The 20,481-nt window shown below is 40.1% G+C and overlaps 2 protein-coding genes across 3 annotated transcripts in view; one reads left to right on the forward strand and one right to left on the reverse strand.

Moving 5' to 3' along the window:
• PIK3R4 (phosphoinositide-3-kinase regulatory subunit 4) overlaps positions 1 to 9,380 on the forward strand; it is a 76,012-nt gene extending 66,632 nt beyond the window's left edge. For both annotated transcript variants that reach the window (XM_008708795.2, XM_040636824.1), the window contains exons 15-20: positions 1,726 to 1,937; positions 3,657 to 3,788; positions 6,865 to 6,965; positions 7,543 to 7,631; positions 7,923 to 8,031; positions 8,749 to 9,380. In XM_008708795.2, coding sequence (XP_008707017.1) covers positions 1,726 to 1,937; positions 3,657 to 3,788; positions 6,865 to 6,965; positions 7,543 to 7,631; positions 7,923 to 8,031; positions 8,749 to 8,919 — 814 coding nt within the window. In that variant the 3' untranslated portion in view covers positions 8,920 to 9,380. The remainder of the gene's footprint in view (positions 1 to 1,725; positions 1,938 to 3,656; positions 3,789 to 6,864; positions 6,966 to 7,542; positions 7,632 to 7,922; positions 8,032 to 8,748) is intronic.
• A 1,394-nt stretch (positions 9,381 to 10,774) lies between these two features.
• The window catches only part of COL6A6 (collagen type VI alpha 6 chain), a 105,947-nt gene continuing 96,240 nt past the window's right edge, over positions 10,775 to 20,481 (reverse strand). Inside the window, exon 36 of the mRNA XM_040636823.1 lies at positions 10,775 to 12,639. Within this exon, the coding sequence (XP_040492757.1) occupies positions 12,429 to 12,639 (211 nt within the window). The 3' untranslated portion in view covers positions 10,775 to 12,428. The remainder of the gene's footprint in view (positions 12,640 to 20,481) is intronic.

The raw sequence follows: 20,481 nt of genomic DNA on the forward strand, positions 1-20,481 counted from the left end.
TATTGCATGGTGCACTGGGTGTTATACACAACTAATGAATCATCAAGCCTTACATCGGAAACCGGGGATGTACTGTATGGTGACTAACATAATATAATAAAAAATCATTGAAAAGGGGATGGCTAGAATGAACCCTGGTGCCGGGTAGATATCAATATGGACTCAGTATCAGTATGGACTCATGATACATGTATATGCATATGTGTGTATATATGTGTGTGTGTGTATGTTTGTATACATATGCACACATACACATACAAAGATATGGAAGTACAGATAATGGGTGTAGGTATGAGGTGTCTAGCTCATATTTTCTAGCTCTGGCCATTGAAAGAGACTGGAGCAGGGACCCCCAGGGACCACCATTCTCCCGGGCACCTGGGGGGCTCAGTAAGTTGAGCGTCCGACTCTTGATTTCAGCTCAGGTCACGATCTACAGGGTCATGGGATTGAGCCCAGTGTCAGGCTCTGTGCTCAGCAGGATGCTCGATATTCTCTCTCTTTCTCTCTCTCTCCCTCTGTGCTCTCCCCCAATGTTTGTGTGCTCTCTCTAATAAAGAAATCTTTAAATACCATTCTCCCACAAGAGGAACCAGGACTCCTTGGAGAACTGGTTCATTCCAGGGCTAGGCAGTGAAAATACAAGATGAGTCTTGAGTATCTCGTGATGCCAGAAAGTTAGGAAGTGGTTCAACAAAGCACACTGAAAGGGCATTGGAGCCAACCTAAGAGAGCTTCCTGTGGTCCAGCTTAAGCAACAAAACAATAATAATAGTATTGAGTTGCAACTCAGAGAATAAGATAAATATCCATGAGTCCATACTGATATAAATAACTAAATGAATAAATTAATGGGGGAAAAGTGACAGTTCTTTTTTATAGAAAAATTCTAATCAATAATTACGTAAGGAATGAGGGAAATAGTCACCATTAGAACACCACAGGTATGATCTACCAAAGGATCCTAAAATTTGTTGACAAAACTTTAAGCAGAAACAGGATTTTTACATGGTCTCAAAAGTATTTGCCCCAAAGATTGAGTAGTTATAAATAGAAAAATAATTTTACAGTGGAGAATCTTGGTAGACACCACCTTAGCCAAATGATTAAGGTTAACATCACCACTAATATGTTCTAATTAATATCAGGTACTTCCTCATAAATGGACTGAGAAGGATGTTATTTCGTGGTTTTTCCAGTAAGGCATAAACTGAGTCTATTTTTGAGAACACACGAAGCAAACCCAAATAGAGGGACATTCTATAAAATAACAAGTAGTCTTGAAAAATGTCACAATCAGGAAAGACAAAGACTAGGGTCAGATAGAGACACGACAGCTAAATGCCATGTGGTATCTTGTTTTGGATCCTGGAACAGTAAAAGGACACGAGTGGGAAGCTGATAAAAATCCGATTATGTTCTGTATTTTACTAGTATTGTACCAAGATTAATTTCTTAGTTTTGATAAATTTTCCATGGTTATATAGGGTATCAACATGAGGGGAAGCTGGGTGAAAGCCATACAAGAATTCTCTGTACTGTTTTTGCAACTCTTCTGTAAGTCTGAAATTATTTTAAAAAATACCCCCGGTATCATTAACTTGATGGGTCAGACTTGTTATTTCTTGACTGTGGTTAGAATATAAATTCATCTTAGATAGAGGCTTGTGCTATGTTTTCAGTGACTAGAAAAATCTCTACCTTTTGCTTTGTGTATTTCTTTAGAATTCTAGACCAGAAGGATGATGGCTGTGTTGTGGATATGCATCACTTCAACTCCGGGGCCCAGTCTGTCCTGGCCTATGCCACTGTGAATGGCTCTCTAGTTGGTTGGGACCTCAGGTCTTCAAGCAATGCGTGGACACTAAAACATGATCTGAAGTCAGGCCTCATCACTTCCTTTGCTGTGGATATCCACCAGTGCTGGCTCTGCATTGGTGAGCTGACTTTCAAGTCATTGACTGGGTTGTGAATGCCACTGATATCTGGAATTGCCTTCTTGTGAGAGTTTTTTCCTTTTTCTTCATTGGTAATTTTTTCTCATCTTTTTTGGGGGGTAGGGGAGGGAGAGAGAGAGAGGGAGAATCCCAAGCAGGCTCCACGCTCAGCTCAGAGCCCGACATGGTGCTCAGTCTCACAACCCTGAGATCATGACCTGAGCCAAAACTGAGGTACTCTCCCCATCTCTTTTAAATGATTATTATATTACAATCACTTGCAATTTAATTTTTTTCATTGAAAAAACGATTTGAAAGATAGCAGTATCCCAATGCATAAAAGTTTCCTTTTTCTCTTTGTTCGTAAATGAGCCTCTTCATAATCATTGTAGTGATCGGATTTGGTGGCATTCTGTTATCCTGCCAGGGAAGCAGCAGGCTTGGCTTATGGATGAGAGCATTTGAGTTTGGGCAGACTTGATTTCCAATTCCAGTAACCCCAGGCAAGCTGCAGAATTTCTCTGAGTCTTAGGCTCCTCATCTTCAAATGGGGCTAATCCTATCAAGGGCTGTTTTGAGGATTTAATGAGGTAAAAGCGTCTGTCACGGGGCTTGGTACTGGAGAAGACCTGAACAGCGGTTTCTTGCCCTGTTACTCCTCCCTGCCTCGCTTTCTCAAAGGCTGAAGGAGTACCACGTGGTCTTGCTGGCTGCTTTCCTCTGTTTTAGTTTCACATTTGCCCCATAAAGGCTTGGATTCCCTAACGTACATTTATGACACTATTAAGTATCTGCCCTTTCCTTTATCTCTTTTTATATAGTTCATAATTGAATACATTGTTTGCCTTATGTGTGAATAAACTGTCCGGGTCCAGGAAGATGTGATGCCAGGCCTATGAGTAGATACGAAACTGTGAGCAACTTAGTAAATGGCAGTGATGGCTCCCAGGTACCCTGATCAGCTTTGAGGGCGCCAAACTTCCTACGGCCGTCTGGGCCATTGTCCTGTAGTGGGGCAGGATGACAGAGGGACCCCATTGCCCTTTGGCCTTTTCACACTCCCAGTAGCTCCATTGGAATTGGAGAGCAGTCCAAGAAGACGCTCTGTGCCTCTGTCAGGAGCAGCTGTTCAGCGTCAGGGTTGGCATTATTCTTTGGGGCTGGGGGGCTGCTCTGTGGGGTTTGTCATGGGCCGACGTGCAGGTACACACTCCAGTTTCTACTGTGATTGGATACCCATACCTGGTTCCAGAGTGTTTGAGAAGAGGGCACCTGGCAATGATGGCAGGCTGAAGATAGCCACAAAGCTGCTGCCACCGTGGGGCTGGCAAAGTGGTCACCGAACGCCGGGAAAACTTCGTTGCTGCTTTAAGGCGTTCTGAACATTTCAACCTATCAAATGCAGTTTATATCTTCTCTAGACCTTTTGTTTTTGTGCGTGCCTTTGGTAATTAATACAGTGTAATTAATGAATTATTCATTTTCAGTTTACATTTATTAGACAGTTATGTAGTAGCATTGTGATGAGCACTTTATATCCTAACAACTAGAAATGCTGTGTGACACCGGGGGGACAGCTTCATGAGAACAAAGAATGAGTAAAATACACTCACACAAATCTAATGGTATTTATTATTTGTATAAATGCAGCTTGATCATTTGTATAAATGCAACTTTAATCATTATACGGTAATCTTTTTGACTTTTTTTTCCTTTAAGGTACAAGCAGTGGTACTATGGCTTGTTGGGACATGAGGTTCCAGTTGCCAATTTCCAGTCACTGTCATCCTTCCAGGGCTCGAATCAGACGCCTCTCAATGCACCCTCTGTATCAGTCCTGGGTGATTGCAGGTAAAATGGAGGGCTGGCTTTCAGGTGTTGATTTTTTTTGAAAGTGCATAATACTGCCAAGACTCGTTTTTATTTTATGTGTGAACCAAATGCTTGATTTTGTTTTGTTCTGATGATGGAACTTCCTACCACCGCTATCTCACTGTCATTTCAAATTTATTACCTTTAAAAACGATCTAATTGCCACCATTGCCTTCCATTTGTTTTCTTTCTCCCATATTTTGGGAGTTAAAGCTGCCACCATCTTTTTAGAAATCTAAGTTAGAAACCTTGACTCATCCTTGTCAGTTGCCATTTCTTGTTGATGTGTTTCTGTTGTGTTTTTTTGCAAGCTTCCCTTCTGGTCCCTCCCTTCATTGGGCATTTGGATTTTCTTGTACGGATTCTTGGCAGGTGTTTGAAACTTATCTGTAAAATGTGGTTAAAAATACTTTTCTAGCAGAGTTGTAAGAATTTGAGATAAAACATTGTAAAGCGTACAGTCTGGCACACATGTAGTGCTTGATCAATAGCAGCTCTTGCCATTCTTATGTCTTTTCATTGGTCCCTTCTCATGCACATAGACCAGCTCGTACCCTGCTGCTGGCAAAGTCTCTGTGTTGCCAAATTTGATGGTCATTATTCTGCTCACCTCTTATTTAACTCATCATTTGGTCGGTTGATAGTTTCCTCTTTCTGAACTACTTTCCTTACTTGACTTCAAGGACATCACTTTCTTGGTTCTCCTATTCATTGATTTGCTGCTGATTCCCCATCTTCTTTTAAATTGTGGCCCCCTCAACTGCCTCAGGGCTCAGTCTTTGGTCCTAAACCCTTCTCCTCCTACACTGGCTTTGCTGTATGATATCGTCTAGTCTCAGGCTTTAAATACATTTATTCACAGTTATATAGCTACTTAAAATCTCCCCTAAGATGTTTAATAGGCACCTTAAATTTGATATGTCCAAACGGAATATTTGGTTTCCTTACCCCGAGACAAAACCGTTCTTCCCCCAGCATTGTCCCAGTAAATGACAGCTCTTTTATGCGAGGTGCTCAGGAAGAAGCCTGGTGTTGTCCTTGATTCTTCTCATCTTCCTTCTAGTCCATCAGCCAATCCTGTATGGTCCTAAGATATTCAGAATCTGACCACTATTTCCATCACTGTCTCCCTTATCCAAACCACCATAATCTCTTGTCCCTATTAATACAATGTGCTTGTAACTCCCTGCTTTAATCCTTACTTCTTAAGATGGTTCTTTCTGCTGCTCAGTACCTTCCCATTCCAAGTTACAGCCAGACTCCTCACTATGACCCAGAGGCTTAATGGGGATCTGCCCCTGCTACCTCTCTGACCTTTTTTTATGGGTCAGGGTTCCAACAGGAAACTGATGGCATACCTAAGGTAGGAGAGCTTGAGGATTTATTTTCACAGGAGCTACTGATAGAAGTGCGGGTGTAGAGGTATCATAAAAGCACAATGAAATGGGGCTGGTATCAGAAGACAGGGGGGAGGGAATGGTTACCAGAGTTTGCAGAGAAGTTGCGGAGAGGGCCACCTTGAGAGGAGCAGTGATTTTTGACATGAGGGGACACAGCCTGAGATGAAACATTCATCTATCCCTTCGGTCTCCTACTGTGGCTTTGGTAGGCCTGTATTAGTTTCCTAGGACCGTTTTATTCTTAGGTGTAATAAATTATCACAAAGTTGGCAGCTTAAAACAACACACATTTATTCTCTAACAGTTTTGGAGGCCAGAACTTTGAAATGAGTTTTGCTGAGTGAAATTCAAGGTGGCAGCAGGGCCACATTTCCCCTGCAGGGTCTAGGGGAGAATCCATTCCCTTGCCTTTTCCTGCTTCTGCAGCTGCTTGCCTTGGCTCGTGGCCCCTTCTTCCATCTTCAGAGCCACCACCACAGCATCTTGCTCCATTGTCCCTTCATCTTCTGCTGTCAAGTCTGCCTCCCTCTTCTAAGGACACTGGGATTGCATTTAGGGCTCACCTGGACAACCCAGGAAAACCCCATCTCAAGGCCCTTAATTTAATCATATCTGCAAAGTCACTGTACAACATAAGGTAGCATTTATAGTCTCTGGAAATTAGGACCTACTTATTTGGGGGGCTTTTAGTTTACCATAGGCCAAACCCATGTAGAGGCCAGAGTCCACAGCAACCTGTTGATGTGGCCCCCACGGAGAAGCCTTGGATTGTGAGTGGAACGTGGCCAGCCCTCCTGTGCCTTTTCCTGCCCCTCCCCCATGCTTAGGCTGCCCCAGCCATGGGGGCTTTCTGGCTTACTCATTAAACTAGCACATTCCTGATTCAGGGCCTTTGCATTTTTTTGGTTTATTGTCCCCCATTTAGAATGTAAGTTCCATGAAATGGAATTTTTTTGCCTCATCTCAGCATCTGGGACAGATAGGAGCTCATAGTAAACATTGTTGGTTCGGTAAATATTAATGAAGGAATGAAGTATTGTCACTCCCCTGCTCAAAAGTAACTAAGGGATAATGTCTTTCTTAGGCCTACAGTTTCCTTTTTCCATAATCTTCCCCTGCCTTGATCTCCCACCCCTCCTTATCACAGATGTGCGTCAGTCACAGTAATTATTTGTTTTCCCAAAGAACACAGCACATTCTCTCTGCCTAAAATGACTTACCTGTATCTGCCCGGCTCTACTTGTTCTTTCAGTCCCAGTGAAAACATCTCCATGAGGTGACCGTGATTCTTGCCAACTGGATGGGATCTTTTCCTGAGTTCAGGTGGAACTCTGTAGTTCTCTGTGCGCTCTTATATATTTTTTTCTCTACTTCTAGACCGTGGGTTTCTTGAGGGTAGAATCTATTTAGGATTCACCTTTCTACTACCCCACAGTTTCTTCACTGTGTTGTATACTGGTAAATATTTATTGGTAGTTTATTAAAAATATTTTTTGTCTTCCAGTCTGGTGACAGCATCACAATGTTATTTAAAAGTAGAGTGAACATTTTTTGCAGAATCAGAAAAATGGAAAGAGGTACAGGCTGACTTGGATTATCTGCCAAGATGTGGAAGCTCTGCTCTCAGTAATGGTTCTGGCCTGTGTCTCCCTTAGCTGTGCAGGGCAACAATGAAGTATCCATGTGGGACATGGAGACTGGTGACCGAAGATTCACTCTCTGGGCTAGCAGTGCACCACCACTCTCTGAGTTGCAGGTTTGCCTCCAGTTTTTACTCTAAAGGCCAAATTGCCCACATCCCAAGCACTTTCAGGCATTTTACCAAACCTGATATCTGTTGGGCTTTTGGGTTGTGTTTTAAATTAGTATGAGATGGCTTTCCCATTCCTCAGGCTTACTAACCACATTCCTCAGTCTGGGCATTTGGTTGCTAGCTCCATAAGGTTTGTGAGGTCTCTGTGGAGCCCCAGTAAAAATCTGGGAAAACTGGAACGCGACCCTCTTACCTACACTTTTTTCAGATTGCCACCCTGGGTGCTTCACTGGGGCAAAAGGTAGGAAAGAGGTTTTTTTCTCCTTTAGTTGGAGTCCTCCTAAATAGAAAATGTTAAGAGGCTGAAGAGGTTTTGCCTCTTTATTGGGAATGATACAAAGCAAATGCATTTTAAGGTCCCAAGGAAAGACGTACAGAAAGTATACCTAAATGGTCTCTCATTTCTTCAGTTCATCAGGTGCCTGGAAAGCTACTGCCAGTTGACTTGTTTCTAGAAATGGCACCACTTAGGGAATACACTGGTATCTTTGATTTGATTCTTATTTCTTTCTTTTTAAAGCCCTCTCCTCACAGTGTCCATGGTATCTACTGTAGTCCTGCGGATGGAAATCCTATCCTGCTAACAGCTGGCTCAGACATGAAAATAAGGTACAATATTTGATAAAGGATACTTACTATGTAACACTTAAAAGGAGAAAGATAATAAGGATAATATGTGGATGGATAGTCTGTTTACTACTAGGGTGCTATCAATGTTGTAATGTTTAAAATCCCCCACATCTTGCAGGAATAGCTGTTAATACTTCATTTGTCCCTAATTTTATGCTGTTCTAGGAAAACTCGCTTTTCCTAGTGCAAAAGAAAATAAGTTATATAAGTAATGATCATTAGTTCCTCCCCTTCTCCAGAGATAATCAGCATTCGTTTTCTCTTCCCTAGGTTTTGGGATTTGGCTTACCCAGAGAGGTCCTATGTTGTTGCAGGAAGTGCTAGTTCTTCGTCTGTGTCCTACTATAGGAAAATAATTGAAGGCACTGAAGTGGTCCAGGTACAAGCAGTCTTGTTTTCTTTCAACTTCTGTAGGCACAAAAATGACTTTGGCCAAGAGGGGCGTATTTAAGAAATAGGTTTATTTTCTCTTATTAAGGTATAATAAACATATTAAAGGCACACACGAGTACATAGTTTGAAGTAAGCACTTTGTACACTTTCACAACAATTTATAAGAAAGTACCTTTACTACTTTCCTTCGACAAATAAGAAAAGCACCATGAAGTAACTTGTCTGAGATCATCCAGGAATTATTAGGCAGCAAAGCTGGGATTCAGACCTGGCTGTTGGAACTCCAAAGCTTGTGTTCTTGAGTTGGGCAAAAACAAACATCCAGCGAGATAATGAGTCTGGAAGTACCTGGCTCCTAGAACGTGCTCAGTAAATGAATGAAAAGCATTTCTGTCCATATTCTGGTCATTTATACCCCTTTACTATAGGCTTTCCCTCTTTTCTTTTGATGGTGACAAAAAGTAATATGAAAAATTTATAAACAGGCCAATAATCTATACATATCCGTAAGTGGCTACTCGTGGAAAACAATATCATTTTGGACTCTTTTTACTCAGTGTATTTGTGAAAGGGTGACTACCTCACAGGAAGTTTTAGCTTAACGACAACAACCTGTCCCAGGAGCTACAATATTGATAAGAGGTATAGTGTGGTACAGGCTTCTAACTTCTGGCTTCCTCCCTGACTTTTAACCATGAAACAGGAGATCCAGAATAAGCAGAAGGTAGGACCGAGTGATGACACCCCTCGGAGGGGCCCAGAATCTCTGCCTGTGGGGCACCACGACATCATCACAGATGTGGCCACATTCCAGACAACACAGGGCTTCATTGTAACTGCATCTAGAGATGGGATTGTTAAGGTGTGGAAATGAAAACCTACTGGTTTGTAGAATTTGTAATAAAGTTATAAGTATACTGTAACTTGAGAGCAAAGGTATTTTTAGAGGACAGAAGTGAGATTCATTTCCTTTTCAAAATTATGTCTGTATATTACCATTTCATGATTAAACAGATCCCATCCAAGGTGGTTAAGGAAGTTGCCCTTAACTAGTATATTCATGCATATCTCTGCAGGAATCAGCTAAAACAACAGTATCTGGGATTTTTTATTGTATAGGTCACAGAGGTGAGGAATTTAAAATGCTAAGACTTACATAAGTTTACTTTGTATTGAAAGATCGTTGTAAGCTATTATAATGTAAAAACACATTTTTGCTATTAAAAGTGCTATTCAAACCAGCCAATAAACTGTATTCAAGCATCTTAAGGGTTTTTTGTTGGTGTTTTAAACAGTAAACTTCAGAATAATAAACATTTGTTCTTAAGAAATGGACTCAGTGTCACAAAGAATCAGTGACAGAAGTAGGCCTTATGCCCGCATTTCTGACTCAGTATTTTGTTCTTTCTGCATCTTTCTTCCTATTTTACAGTCTGCCTTAACAGTAGAACTGATCTGTGTATCGACCCTCGAAAAATGTCTCTCCTTGGCCATCATTACTATTTTTTATAGGCTCTAGTATAATTCTGAAACTTGGCCCATTAGCTTGCTTTTATCCAGTGTCAGTTATTTATTAAATGCATGACAAAAAAAGAAAAGGACTAAGCTGTTAAAAACATGCCAAACATCTGTACTTTTAAAGACCAAATTTGGCCTTTCCCACAAAAATAAACCCTTCAAGCTTATCAATTATTATTTGTATATGAACCTAATTGTATTTTCACATTTGTCATCCATTTGCTGAAGGATTTATAATGTTCGTTTAAAATATTTCATTTTTAAATTAGTTAGTTACATGAGTCTGTAAACCAAAAAGTTAAGAAGATAATCTGACTCTGGGGAAAACAGTACTTAAATACTCAAAAAAGTTAATTTTCTGTAATTATAGGATTCAGTTATGGTACATGACAGTTTGCAGTGCATAGGTCTGGCTTCACGATTCCATACACTTAGTTTTGTGTTTACCTGTCTAAACTCATCAGAAAACCGTGTCATTCACAAAGGCCTGAGTTCGGAGTCTGGACCCTGACAAGGCTGGATAGCTATTTGCAAATTTGACTTTGTCATGTTACATTGCCTCTGCTTCCCTTCTTGTCTGTTAAGACCATATATCCAGAGGAGTTCCTAGCTACTAAGTCAGATTTCGTGTCGGCAGAAGTTAGAGGTCAAACTCCTGGACTGAGAAAGAGCTTCAAGCCTGGAGCCATTAGCAAAACCACATCACTGACAAACATGCTGAGGGGAAAATGGAGTGGGCGGGTGGAGATGTAATCCTTTCTCCCCTTATCTTCCTGCCATCCATTCTTCTTAAACTTCCCCTTCATTTGGTTGAATTGTATTGCAATCTAAGGCCATGTTGAGTTGCATCTTTTTTTTTATTTTGACTGTTTTAAACACATTTGACTCCTAGCTTAGTGCAGAGATAATAGGAGGCATTTCCTTTATAGTCAATTAATTTACATGTTTAAACCAGGGAGCACCACTGCCTATTTGTGCTATTCTTGGTTTAAATAGGGGTTTATTTAACTTACATTCAAATTTTTGCTGCTTTTCCCCTTTAGGAGAAAGAGGTAAATCATGGGAAATGCTAATATTAGGGATTTTAAAAAAGGAACTTAATATCTGTATGTTTCAGGCCCTTCATCTGTTAAGGATTAAAAAGACCCAAAATGCTAAAATAATCTCAGTTACCAAGGGCAAAAATTTTTGATGTACTTATCAATGCAGAAAAAGAAGAGTTTTTGCTTAATCCATAGTTAACCAGAAAAATCCCTTTTATTAAAATACCTCTTGAATATTGCTCATCAATTTCCTCTACTTGAAACATAAATTTTTCCTGAACCCCCCTAAGCATTGCTTAGGATATGAAGAAACCTAATGTGCTCTATTCTCTATTTCCTGAGTATGAAGATGACATTTTAACTCCTTGCCCCTCTGAAGACATTGGGAGCTAACTCTATGGAGGTGCCTGAGTAAGGATGGCAAAAGTGGTTTTAAAACAGTGGAAATGGCCTTTAATAGCTTTTATGAAGAGAAAAGAAAATCCCCTCCTTGTCTTAGGTGCCAGTAACCATCTGCCCCATGCATCCAAGCAGGGTCTCCCTCCCTGAAGAGAGTGATGTTCTGCCAAGCAGAGCCACTGCTACCAACTCTGGAGCCAGCTCTGAGAATTTGAGGTAAGGTCCAAACATCGTGTCTAAATGACATAATGCTAATTTGGTCTTTAGTTGTTGAAAATATTAGCCCATCATAAGATTAAGAATTAGTTATGTGATCTGGATGGGGCTGAGGGGGGAGCAAGCTGTCAGAATGCTCTTGGAGGCTAGGCATTCGGAAGACCTTTTGTGCTTTAACTGCTCTGATCTCTGTGCATCTCCGCACATCTCTGCAACCCCCAGTGGATTAGCCACCTTATTTTTCCAAACTCAATATGCATTTAAGACTCTGTTTAGATCTTGGTTAGTCCTGTTGGGTACTGTTCACTGTTGACTAAATAGCTACGTGTTGGGTAAAAGTAACTCAGCCTCCCCCATGACCAGTTGTCTTTACTCTCCTTGTCTAAAGAATATATGGGTTAGTAAAAAATAATACATGTAACAATAATGGTAAAGAATAAGAGTCCATCAAAATGGCCAGGCAGGAGGCTCTATATAATGAGGGAACTTCTAGCTCAAAAGCAATTACTTATGTTTTGGGGGAATTAACAAGTTTCTCATTGAGTTAAGGAGAAGTTGGAGCAGAGAAAATTCTCTGCTGCTTACCTGTCCAAGCAAACAACCGCAGAAAGTGGAAGGAAACCTTCCAGCACAAGCCTATCAGAAAGCTGGCCACTCCACGCAGAGACGGTAATGTGTTTAAATGGTATCACAGAAAGCCAAATTATCAAGGCTATGACATATAAGCATCAATTTGCAAATGTAAATGTTGGGGTCTTTCAAAACATTAAGCTTTGGTTAAACAGATGAGCATTAATAGAGAACGAAAGCTTGGCTTGCAGAAAGTTTAGGCTGGACGGAGAGCTACAATCAAAAGAATTAACATTGGCTCGTGTATATACTATTTAAAGTTTACCTTCAGATTACATCTCCATTGGACTTTTCAGAACCCTTCTTTCATTCTTCCATCTCTTAATGATAATAGTTCTTGAACTATCAGAGTGCTGGAATTACGAGGAGTGCTCAAAGAAATGGACATGATCAATCTCAATACCAGTGAGTTCAAGGGGTCAAACTGCCTGATAATCTACACCCTGTGTTTCGTCCAGCTCTCCAGAGTGGACGTCTGGATATAGGTGGATATCCAAATAAAAGTCGCCCATTGTTACGGCAATGAATTTAGTTACTTAAATCCAGAGTCTTACCATGCTTCCTAAGGGGAACTTCTTCAAGCACTTCCTTTGTCATGTTGGTTTGGAGCAGTTTTTATCACCCTTTTTCCATTTTTAAAGGCATGGAATGTGTTTCTGGTAAGATTTCGAATAGTATCATCTCTGCTGCCTCTTGCTACTCTTGGAAGATATTTTTTATCTTGAAAGAACTTTGCCTTCTGTAATGCATCTTCTTTGAGGGCAGTTTTATGTGGTCCAGGAACAAAGCTGTATAACAAAAGAGGAAACGTCAGAGGATAAATGGCATTTCAACTTTAATAGACTATATTAATTCTGTCTTCCTAGTATTGTCCCCATTCCTTGTTGCACCCTTCCTTCAGGGTAATTTTACTAAGACTGTTAAACTGGAGATTTACACTGGGCAGATACATCAGAAGCTGAGACTGAGATGTAAGACATCTTGTCAAAATATGCAAAATCATTTCAACAGCAAATTCCTTCTTCATGGAACACGTTCCACCCGGAACTTCATATGGCTGGCTTCTTCTGATTACTAAGGTCGGAGGGCAAGTACTACACCTCATTAGAGGCTGCTGCATCTATAGGTTTCCAGTCTACAGTATCCTGGTTGCTCAACACAATATGCCCCCCTCCCTTTTTTTGTGACATATCACTGTCTGAATCTTCATTTACTTGTAAACTTCTTTGTGATCTGTTCCCTATTCTATCCTCCCAGACAGAAAATTTCACAAGACCATGTCTGGTAATCATAGCAATCCCAGGAACTTTAGAAGAGCATACAGTAGATACTCAAACATTTATCTAATGAAAACATGAATGGATGCCACTCCCTCTTCCCCTCCCCCAGTCCATTCTTCCCTCCTTCCGTCTGTCCATCCAAATGCTGATACTCTGTGGAAGGCACTATATTATATACAGTGGGGGACACAGAAATCATGCCCAGTCTGGCAAGCACAGAGTTTGAGGCCATGAATAACTCAACATTAAACCCAGCTGGGGTCAGACTCTGGAAGGCGAGGTTACTAGACTGACAGGTCAAGGAATCATAGAAGCCAAGTACTGACTGGAAGTTCTAACCTATCCAATAAAACTGTGCCAGTGGAAATGTCCTGTAATCACTGGCCAGTATGGCAGCCACTAGCCACTTATATCTATTGAGCACTTGAAATATGTTTAGTGTGACTGAAGAACTGAATTTATAATTTCATTTAATTGAAAGCTAGTGGTTACTATATTAGTGCAGGAAGGGAGCCATTTCAGACAACCTTATTTTACAGGGAGGTGGAAGAGCTTTAGGTCCATAAACATTCTTATATTCCAGCTGCTCTACTTACTGGCCGAGCAGCTCTGAGCAAATCACCTAACCAGAGTGATCTTGATGTCTTCAGGTGTAAAATGGGAATAAAAACAACCTATGTTGTGAGCAGCATCTGAAATCCCCTAGACTAATTACCATGGTGCTCTGTTGGTTACAGATGAGGAAACTGACTGCATGTAGAGGTGAACATCGGGGACAGAACTGAGACCGTAACCCACAACCCTCTGATACTAAGAGTTTGGTGTTACTTCCATTGGACTTGTTTTTTATTTGGGACACCATGGAAAACTATCAAGATACTTATTTTTTAAAAAGGTTTTATATATTTGAGAGACAGAATGCGTGAGAGCACAAGCAGGGTTGGGGGAAGGGCAGGGGGAGAGGAAGACTCCCCACTGAGCAGGCCAAAGGCAGCCGCTTTCCTGACTGAGCCACCCAGGTGCCCCAACTATCAAGATATTTAGAATAAGAAAGTGCAGTGAAGAAGGTCATGCTATCAGGAGCAGCTGGATATGGCTGCAGAACCACAGGAAAGCAGATGGCCTGGGGCAGGTTCGATAGTTTAGAAGGTATGAGGAGATTGGCACATAAGCTCTTTGTGAATATTTTTAGAATGAATGTGTGAGAGCCTGGTGACTTAAGAAGAAAAGGTATATCATTAACATTTGCTGAATTGTGGTCAAGGGAAGAGTCAAGAGAACTCCAAAACACTGACATCAGGAAAACAGTGCCAGTATTCACTACAATCCATTTCTTCCTATTTGGATTTTTCTGCTTTCACCAGCTTTAAATCTGATCTCTCATGAAAACAAAAATATTTAGAAAATAAGTGAAAGATAAAGAATTTAAAATTAGTTCACTTGTTTCTCTCACATACATATGACATGCATGCCTATGTGCCAACACACACACACACACACACACACACACACACACACACTCCACGTACGCCTCTTGCCTCTATAATGAGAGCTAGAAGCAAAGGAGACATCAAATCAGCAAAGAACCATGCCATTATATACTATATGTCTGGGCTTCTGAAACTCAAATCCCAAAGTATATCTCCATTCACTTCCACCAGTGCTATCTGGAACACACCAAGTTGATCAACATACTTCTCCCAGTTACCAAGAAAGCTGAATTTCAGTGCAAATATAATTTCTCACACCTCCCATTTTTGCTCTTTCTTATTTTCGGAAATATTAGGAGCTCAAATTCTCCAAAGTCATAATTATTTATATGCACAGAACATAGCTCCACCAATCATGGAGAATGTATCCTTTGAGTCTGGATCACACCATTTTCATGTCTTGAGTTTATCTATACTGGTCTCCCCTCCCCTTCTCCACTTCCCCCTTTCCACTAGATCCTTTTTATGCTAAGTTATCTTTGTTATTTCATAACCCCCTACTCTTTGTTAAGAAAAAGCTGTTAAACTGCTAAGTGCTTCTATAGTATGACACTATCTTTTTTTTCCCCCTCAAATACTTTTTTTTTTTAAAGATTTATTTATTTGACAGAGATAGAGACAGCCAGCGAGAGAGGGAACACAAGCAAGGGGAGTGGGAGAGGAAGAAGCAGGCTCATAGCGGAGGAGCCTGATGTGGGGCTCGATCCCATAATGCTGGGATCACGCCCTGAGCCGAAGGCAGACGCCCAACCGCTGTGCCACCCAGGCGCCCCTCCCCCTCAAATACTTTTATTCTCAAAAGGATAGAGCATGATAAACACTGTATCTCTGAACTTTTTTTTCACTGTTGTACACAGGAGCTTGTATTTGATAAGCATTTGGTAAGAATCATCGGGTTACACTGTTTGGGAACATCTATAGAATTTGTTTTTCCTTTTGTTACATATTGTTGAGTTATTTCTTTACTTATTGGTAACTCCAACAATAGGTAGTCAAGATAAAGAAACAAGAATGAAATACAGCTGATCATCTCATATCTTGTGCCCAACTCCAGTAAAGCTGGTGGAAAAGATATGGTGGCTAGACAAAATAAGGTGGGTGGGACTCTGTAGATTTCAGTTCTCTGTGATCATAGATTCCTCCATCTACGCAGATAATCAGGAGTCAATTGCGCTGCATTTACTAGTTGACTGGATACACTGGAGTAGAAAATGCAGACAAGATTGCTTCTATTTTGAGAATCCTTTTTAATTCTCATTTTGTGTGTCTAGAAAACATACTTTGGAAGGTAGAATTACAACCGATGTATTATTCATATGGCATTGGTGACTGTGTCCATTTTTTACAATTTGATTGTTCTGGCTGTGCTCTGTCAGCGCTTTCAAGTCTGGCACAAGAGCTTCCCTGACTGGATGAAGCACTAAGCAGGTGGCTTTCTGTCTTTTATTGTATCTGAGCGGATCTAAGTGCTTACAAAGAGGCTGCCCTACAATCTCACCCTTACTGGCCATCTGTCTCCTTGGTTGCTTGTGTTCAGTTCTTTTCTTTTCCATCTGATAAGAACCAGCTTCTACCTGTATTTCTCAAAATCTCACAGTGGAATGATCTAATTCTTATGCAAGTCATTTTGAGACTTGGCAAGTCATCTTTATGGCCAGGCATCTTGCCTAGCAGGCATTCTCGGCTCCCTCAATTATGTGCTCTTGAAAGGCCCAGGCAGGGAGTTTCGGAAGCAGCTGTGTGGCTTGTTACCTTTTATTATGGTCTTTGGTCACTTAGAGAAGGCCTGGGGTGTCCTAGGCTAAGGCCCCATCAGGGAGTTCACCAGCAGTGGTATGGATTTCATGTCTCAATTCCTGATGGCCCAGCCACTGCCTGTCATTTCCCTGTTTGGTACAGAGGAGCAGCTGAGCCTCCAGGAGAGCTGGGCAATGTGAAGAAGGGGAAGAAACATCCTGTCGAAAAGTACTGTGAATCCCCTCCACTCACATTGATCTTTAAACAAAATGCATGGTAGGAATGGTTTCCAAAAATTCCTTTTAATTTGTATAGGCAGGCTTCAGTATCTGCCTACCTCAGTTATGGCCAAATACATGATATGTGGAGCCCAGCGCACATGGAAATGGGAAGCTCCTTTCCATGCTGCCAGACACCTGCAGCAGGGGGAGCCCTGCTCTTTGTGGACCGACCACGCAGGCTTGTTTGAGGCCTGAGTTCAGGAAGCATTTGCTGCTGGACAGTTCCCTGCTTCCCAGCAAGGTGAGATTTGAGGCAGAGGCTTCTCAGAGCTTCTGGAGCTGGGGCACCTGGACTGAGAGTGCCTCTCTGGCCCTGATGACCACAGAGAAATGCTGACACTGCACACTAAAAGTAGGCACACACTATCCAAGGCATTTGCCTACTAAGTGCGATTCACAGAGGCTGGTACACATTTGATTTTACTCAGATGTGGGGTGTGCATGTGGGTGTGGTAGTACAACCTGATTTTTCACTGCTCTCCTAACTACAATTATCTCTAATTCTAAAAAAATTTAGGGGCGCCTGGGTGGCTCAGTCATTAAGCGTCTGCCTTTGGCTCAGGGTGTGATCCCGGCGTTCTGGGATCGAGCCCCGCATCAGGCTCCTCCGCTGGGAGCCTGCTTCTTCCTCTCCCACTCCCCCTGCTTGTGTTCCCTCTCTCTCTGTCTGTCAAATAAATAAATAAAGTCTTTTAAAAGTAAAAATTAAAAAAAAATTAAAAAATGTAAGTAATGTTCATACATGCAAAAAATATATATGTACATTATTAAGTTTTAAAAGAACTTTTGCCTTTGTTGATACTTTTAAAAATATCCTAATTAAAAAATATTAAATTCTACTCTGATTCCTTTCTTTGGGTATACATATATTTTCTTCTTCTATAACATCTCAAGAGCAATGTTTAGCTCATTAGCTTTTAGAGTTTTTAAGTTTTCCCTAACACAAGAATTAAGACTATAAACTTTCCTAAATTATGACTTCTGACATATCCCACAAATTTTGACACATAACATCTTGATCATTATACAGTTCTAAGTATTGTAAAGTTTTCATTATAATTTTTTGCCTTATTTAGGAATGTGATTTTAACTTAAAAATGTATGGATTTTAAAAACATTTTTATTAATTTCTAACTTAATCAAATTCCGATCAGTTTGGATTGTATGACGCTAGTTCTTAGAGCTTTGTTGACACCTGCTTGGTAAGTTAAAAACTGCACAATGAACACCTGGTGAACTCTCCTCCTTGATTCAACTAGTTGTTAATATTACATGTGTTCTTTAGAAGAAAGTCTCATTTTTCTATGCAGGGTTCTAAATGAACCTACTAAATCAAGTTTGTTATTTATGATGAAATCTTTAATATCTTTACTCATTTTTGTCTTCTTGACTGATCAGTATTCAAACTGGTGTACCGAAACCTCCAACTCTAATGTTAGTTCAATGGCAATTTCTCCTTGTAGTTTTTCAATTTCTACTTTGTATACTTTAAGATTATTTTATTACCCTTTAGAAATTTCGAATTGTTGTATCTTCTTCATGAATTACTCTGTCATCATGTAGTGGCTTTTTATCCCAAGACGCTTTTGTTAAAGAGAATATTTACCTGATACTAACATGTTGTATTCTAGCTTTATTTTTCTGGTTACTGGTATGCTTGTATATGTCATCTTCTGCATATAGCAGTATATATTAAGTTTCCAGATTTTTTTTGAAAAATTTGCCTTGTATATTTTTTCCTTAATTTTATTTCCAACTTTTCCATGTCCTTATTTTGTGGCTGTGTCTCTATAATTGAAAGCAAGTTACAGCTGGATTTTGTTTAAGTCCATCCATCTCTGTAACTGGCATGTTTAGTCTATGTTTATTATGACTCCTGATGTATTTAAATGGATTTGATTCTGCTGTTTTACTTTGTGCCTTCTACTTGTCCTCTCTGCCCCCTACCTTGCTTTTTTATTTAAAACAACATTTATGTTGTTTGTTTTTATTCCATTTTCCTGTGGTACATTTTTGGTAGTCAGCTACTTTCCATTTTCCCCCCTACAATTTCTAATGCATTTTTAAGAGAGTCTGAAGTTTTTCAGTAGCCTGCCAGTCCAAACAATTCAAGTTCCTAGAGCCCTTAACTCCATTTACCTTCCCATGACATATAGTATTATTATTGACCCATTTTTCAGTAACACCATTTTTACCCTTAAGGCTCAATTTCATTTTTTTAAATAACAAAAGATTATTTTATTGTCCAATATATTTTCTCAAGTTTAAATAATATTTCTTAATATGTATAATCTAAGTACAACTGTTTTTTTCTGTTAAACCACTAGGTGCCAACAAATATTTCATTTTCATACCTTTGTTAACAAGTACAGCTTTTTTGTAACCCTACCAATTAGATATTACTAGATATTACTAGATATACTAAATCTAACATTTAGATTTTCCTAAATAGTGTCAAATTTGGTCATTTATTAGTGTTGCATCTCAGCCCTTCCTCCCGCGGTCGTTTTTACTTTCCTTGAAGTACGTACTTCAGAAGTTCCTTCAGCAAAGGTCTTTGTGGTGAACTGGTGTTTTTTGTTTATCCTCGTTATCTTTGCTTCACCATTATTTTTTAAAGTTGGTTTTTCTATGTTGATAAAAATGTTCTTCCATTACTTTAAAAGTTCTTAACGGTTTTCTGGCTTCCACTATTGCTACTGATAATCCAGCTGCCAGCCTAATTGTAGTTTCTTTGTAAATAATCTCTTTCTTTCAGGCTGCTTTCCTCTTCGGGTTGGCGTCTGCACACCCTACGCCCTAACTGCTGCTTTCTTTGTATTTATCGCGCCGGTCGTACCCGATCTTCTCTCCATCTTTCAATTCATCTCTTCCGTAAGTTCTCGAAAATGATCATCTCTTGATGTATTTGAATATTATCTCATTTATGACTTCAAGAATTCCAATTTGATATAGATCTTTCCATTCTGTTCTGTCTCTAAACTTCTTACATTTATCTTCTCTGCATTCTGAGTGCTTTCTTCAGCTTTATTTCCCAGTTCATTATGTTTCTCTTTAGATGTTCCTATTATTCTGTTTAAATCATCCACTGAATTTTAAAGTTTTTTTAATTCACAGAATATTGTAAAGAACAGAACCATGAATAAATACCTGTATACTTTTCACCTACTTGGTTCTCCATATGTTACCATCTTGTTAGTGTGTGTGTATCCACACACGGATATAAGCATACATGCTCATATATGCACGTACACACACACACACACACAAAACCCCATCCTACTTCCTATTAGGAAAACTACCTGAAAATAGGCTACATGTTACTTTTAAATACTTTGATATATTTATCTCATGAAGAAAACATTCTCTCATATGAACATGATACTATTACTACACATAAGGAAATCCACATGAATAATACCATCTGACATATCGTTCATCCTCAAATTTCCCCAGTTGTCCACCAGATGTCATTTATATAAGCTTTTTTCCTGACCTGGGATCCAGTCAAGATTCATACCATTACATTGGATGGTTATGGCTCCCGAGTCTCTCCCATTTTAGACTGTACGCCACAACCCCTTGCTGCTCATGACACTGAAACCTCTGACCAGGTCAGCTGTTCTGAAGAAAACTCCACATTCTGGAATTGTCTCATGGTTTCCTCATTATGAGACGTGGGTCAAACATTCCTTGCAAGAATCTCACATAGGTGATGTATCTCCCCCTGCATCACCTTAGAAAGCACATAATGTCAATTCTCGGTCAGAGCGGGAATGCCAGATCTTGCCATGTACGTGCACATTTCCTTTCTTTGTATAAGTTAGTAATATGTGGATGGT

Source organism: Ursus maritimus, unplaced genomic scaffold (genome assembly GCF_017311325.1).
Source record: "Ursus maritimus isolate PB19 unplaced genomic scaffold, ASM1731132v1 scaffold_20, whole genome shotgun sequence".
In the NCBI taxonomy this organism is placed as follows: Eukaryota; Metazoa; Chordata; class Mammalia; order Carnivora; family Ursidae; genus Ursus; species Ursus maritimus.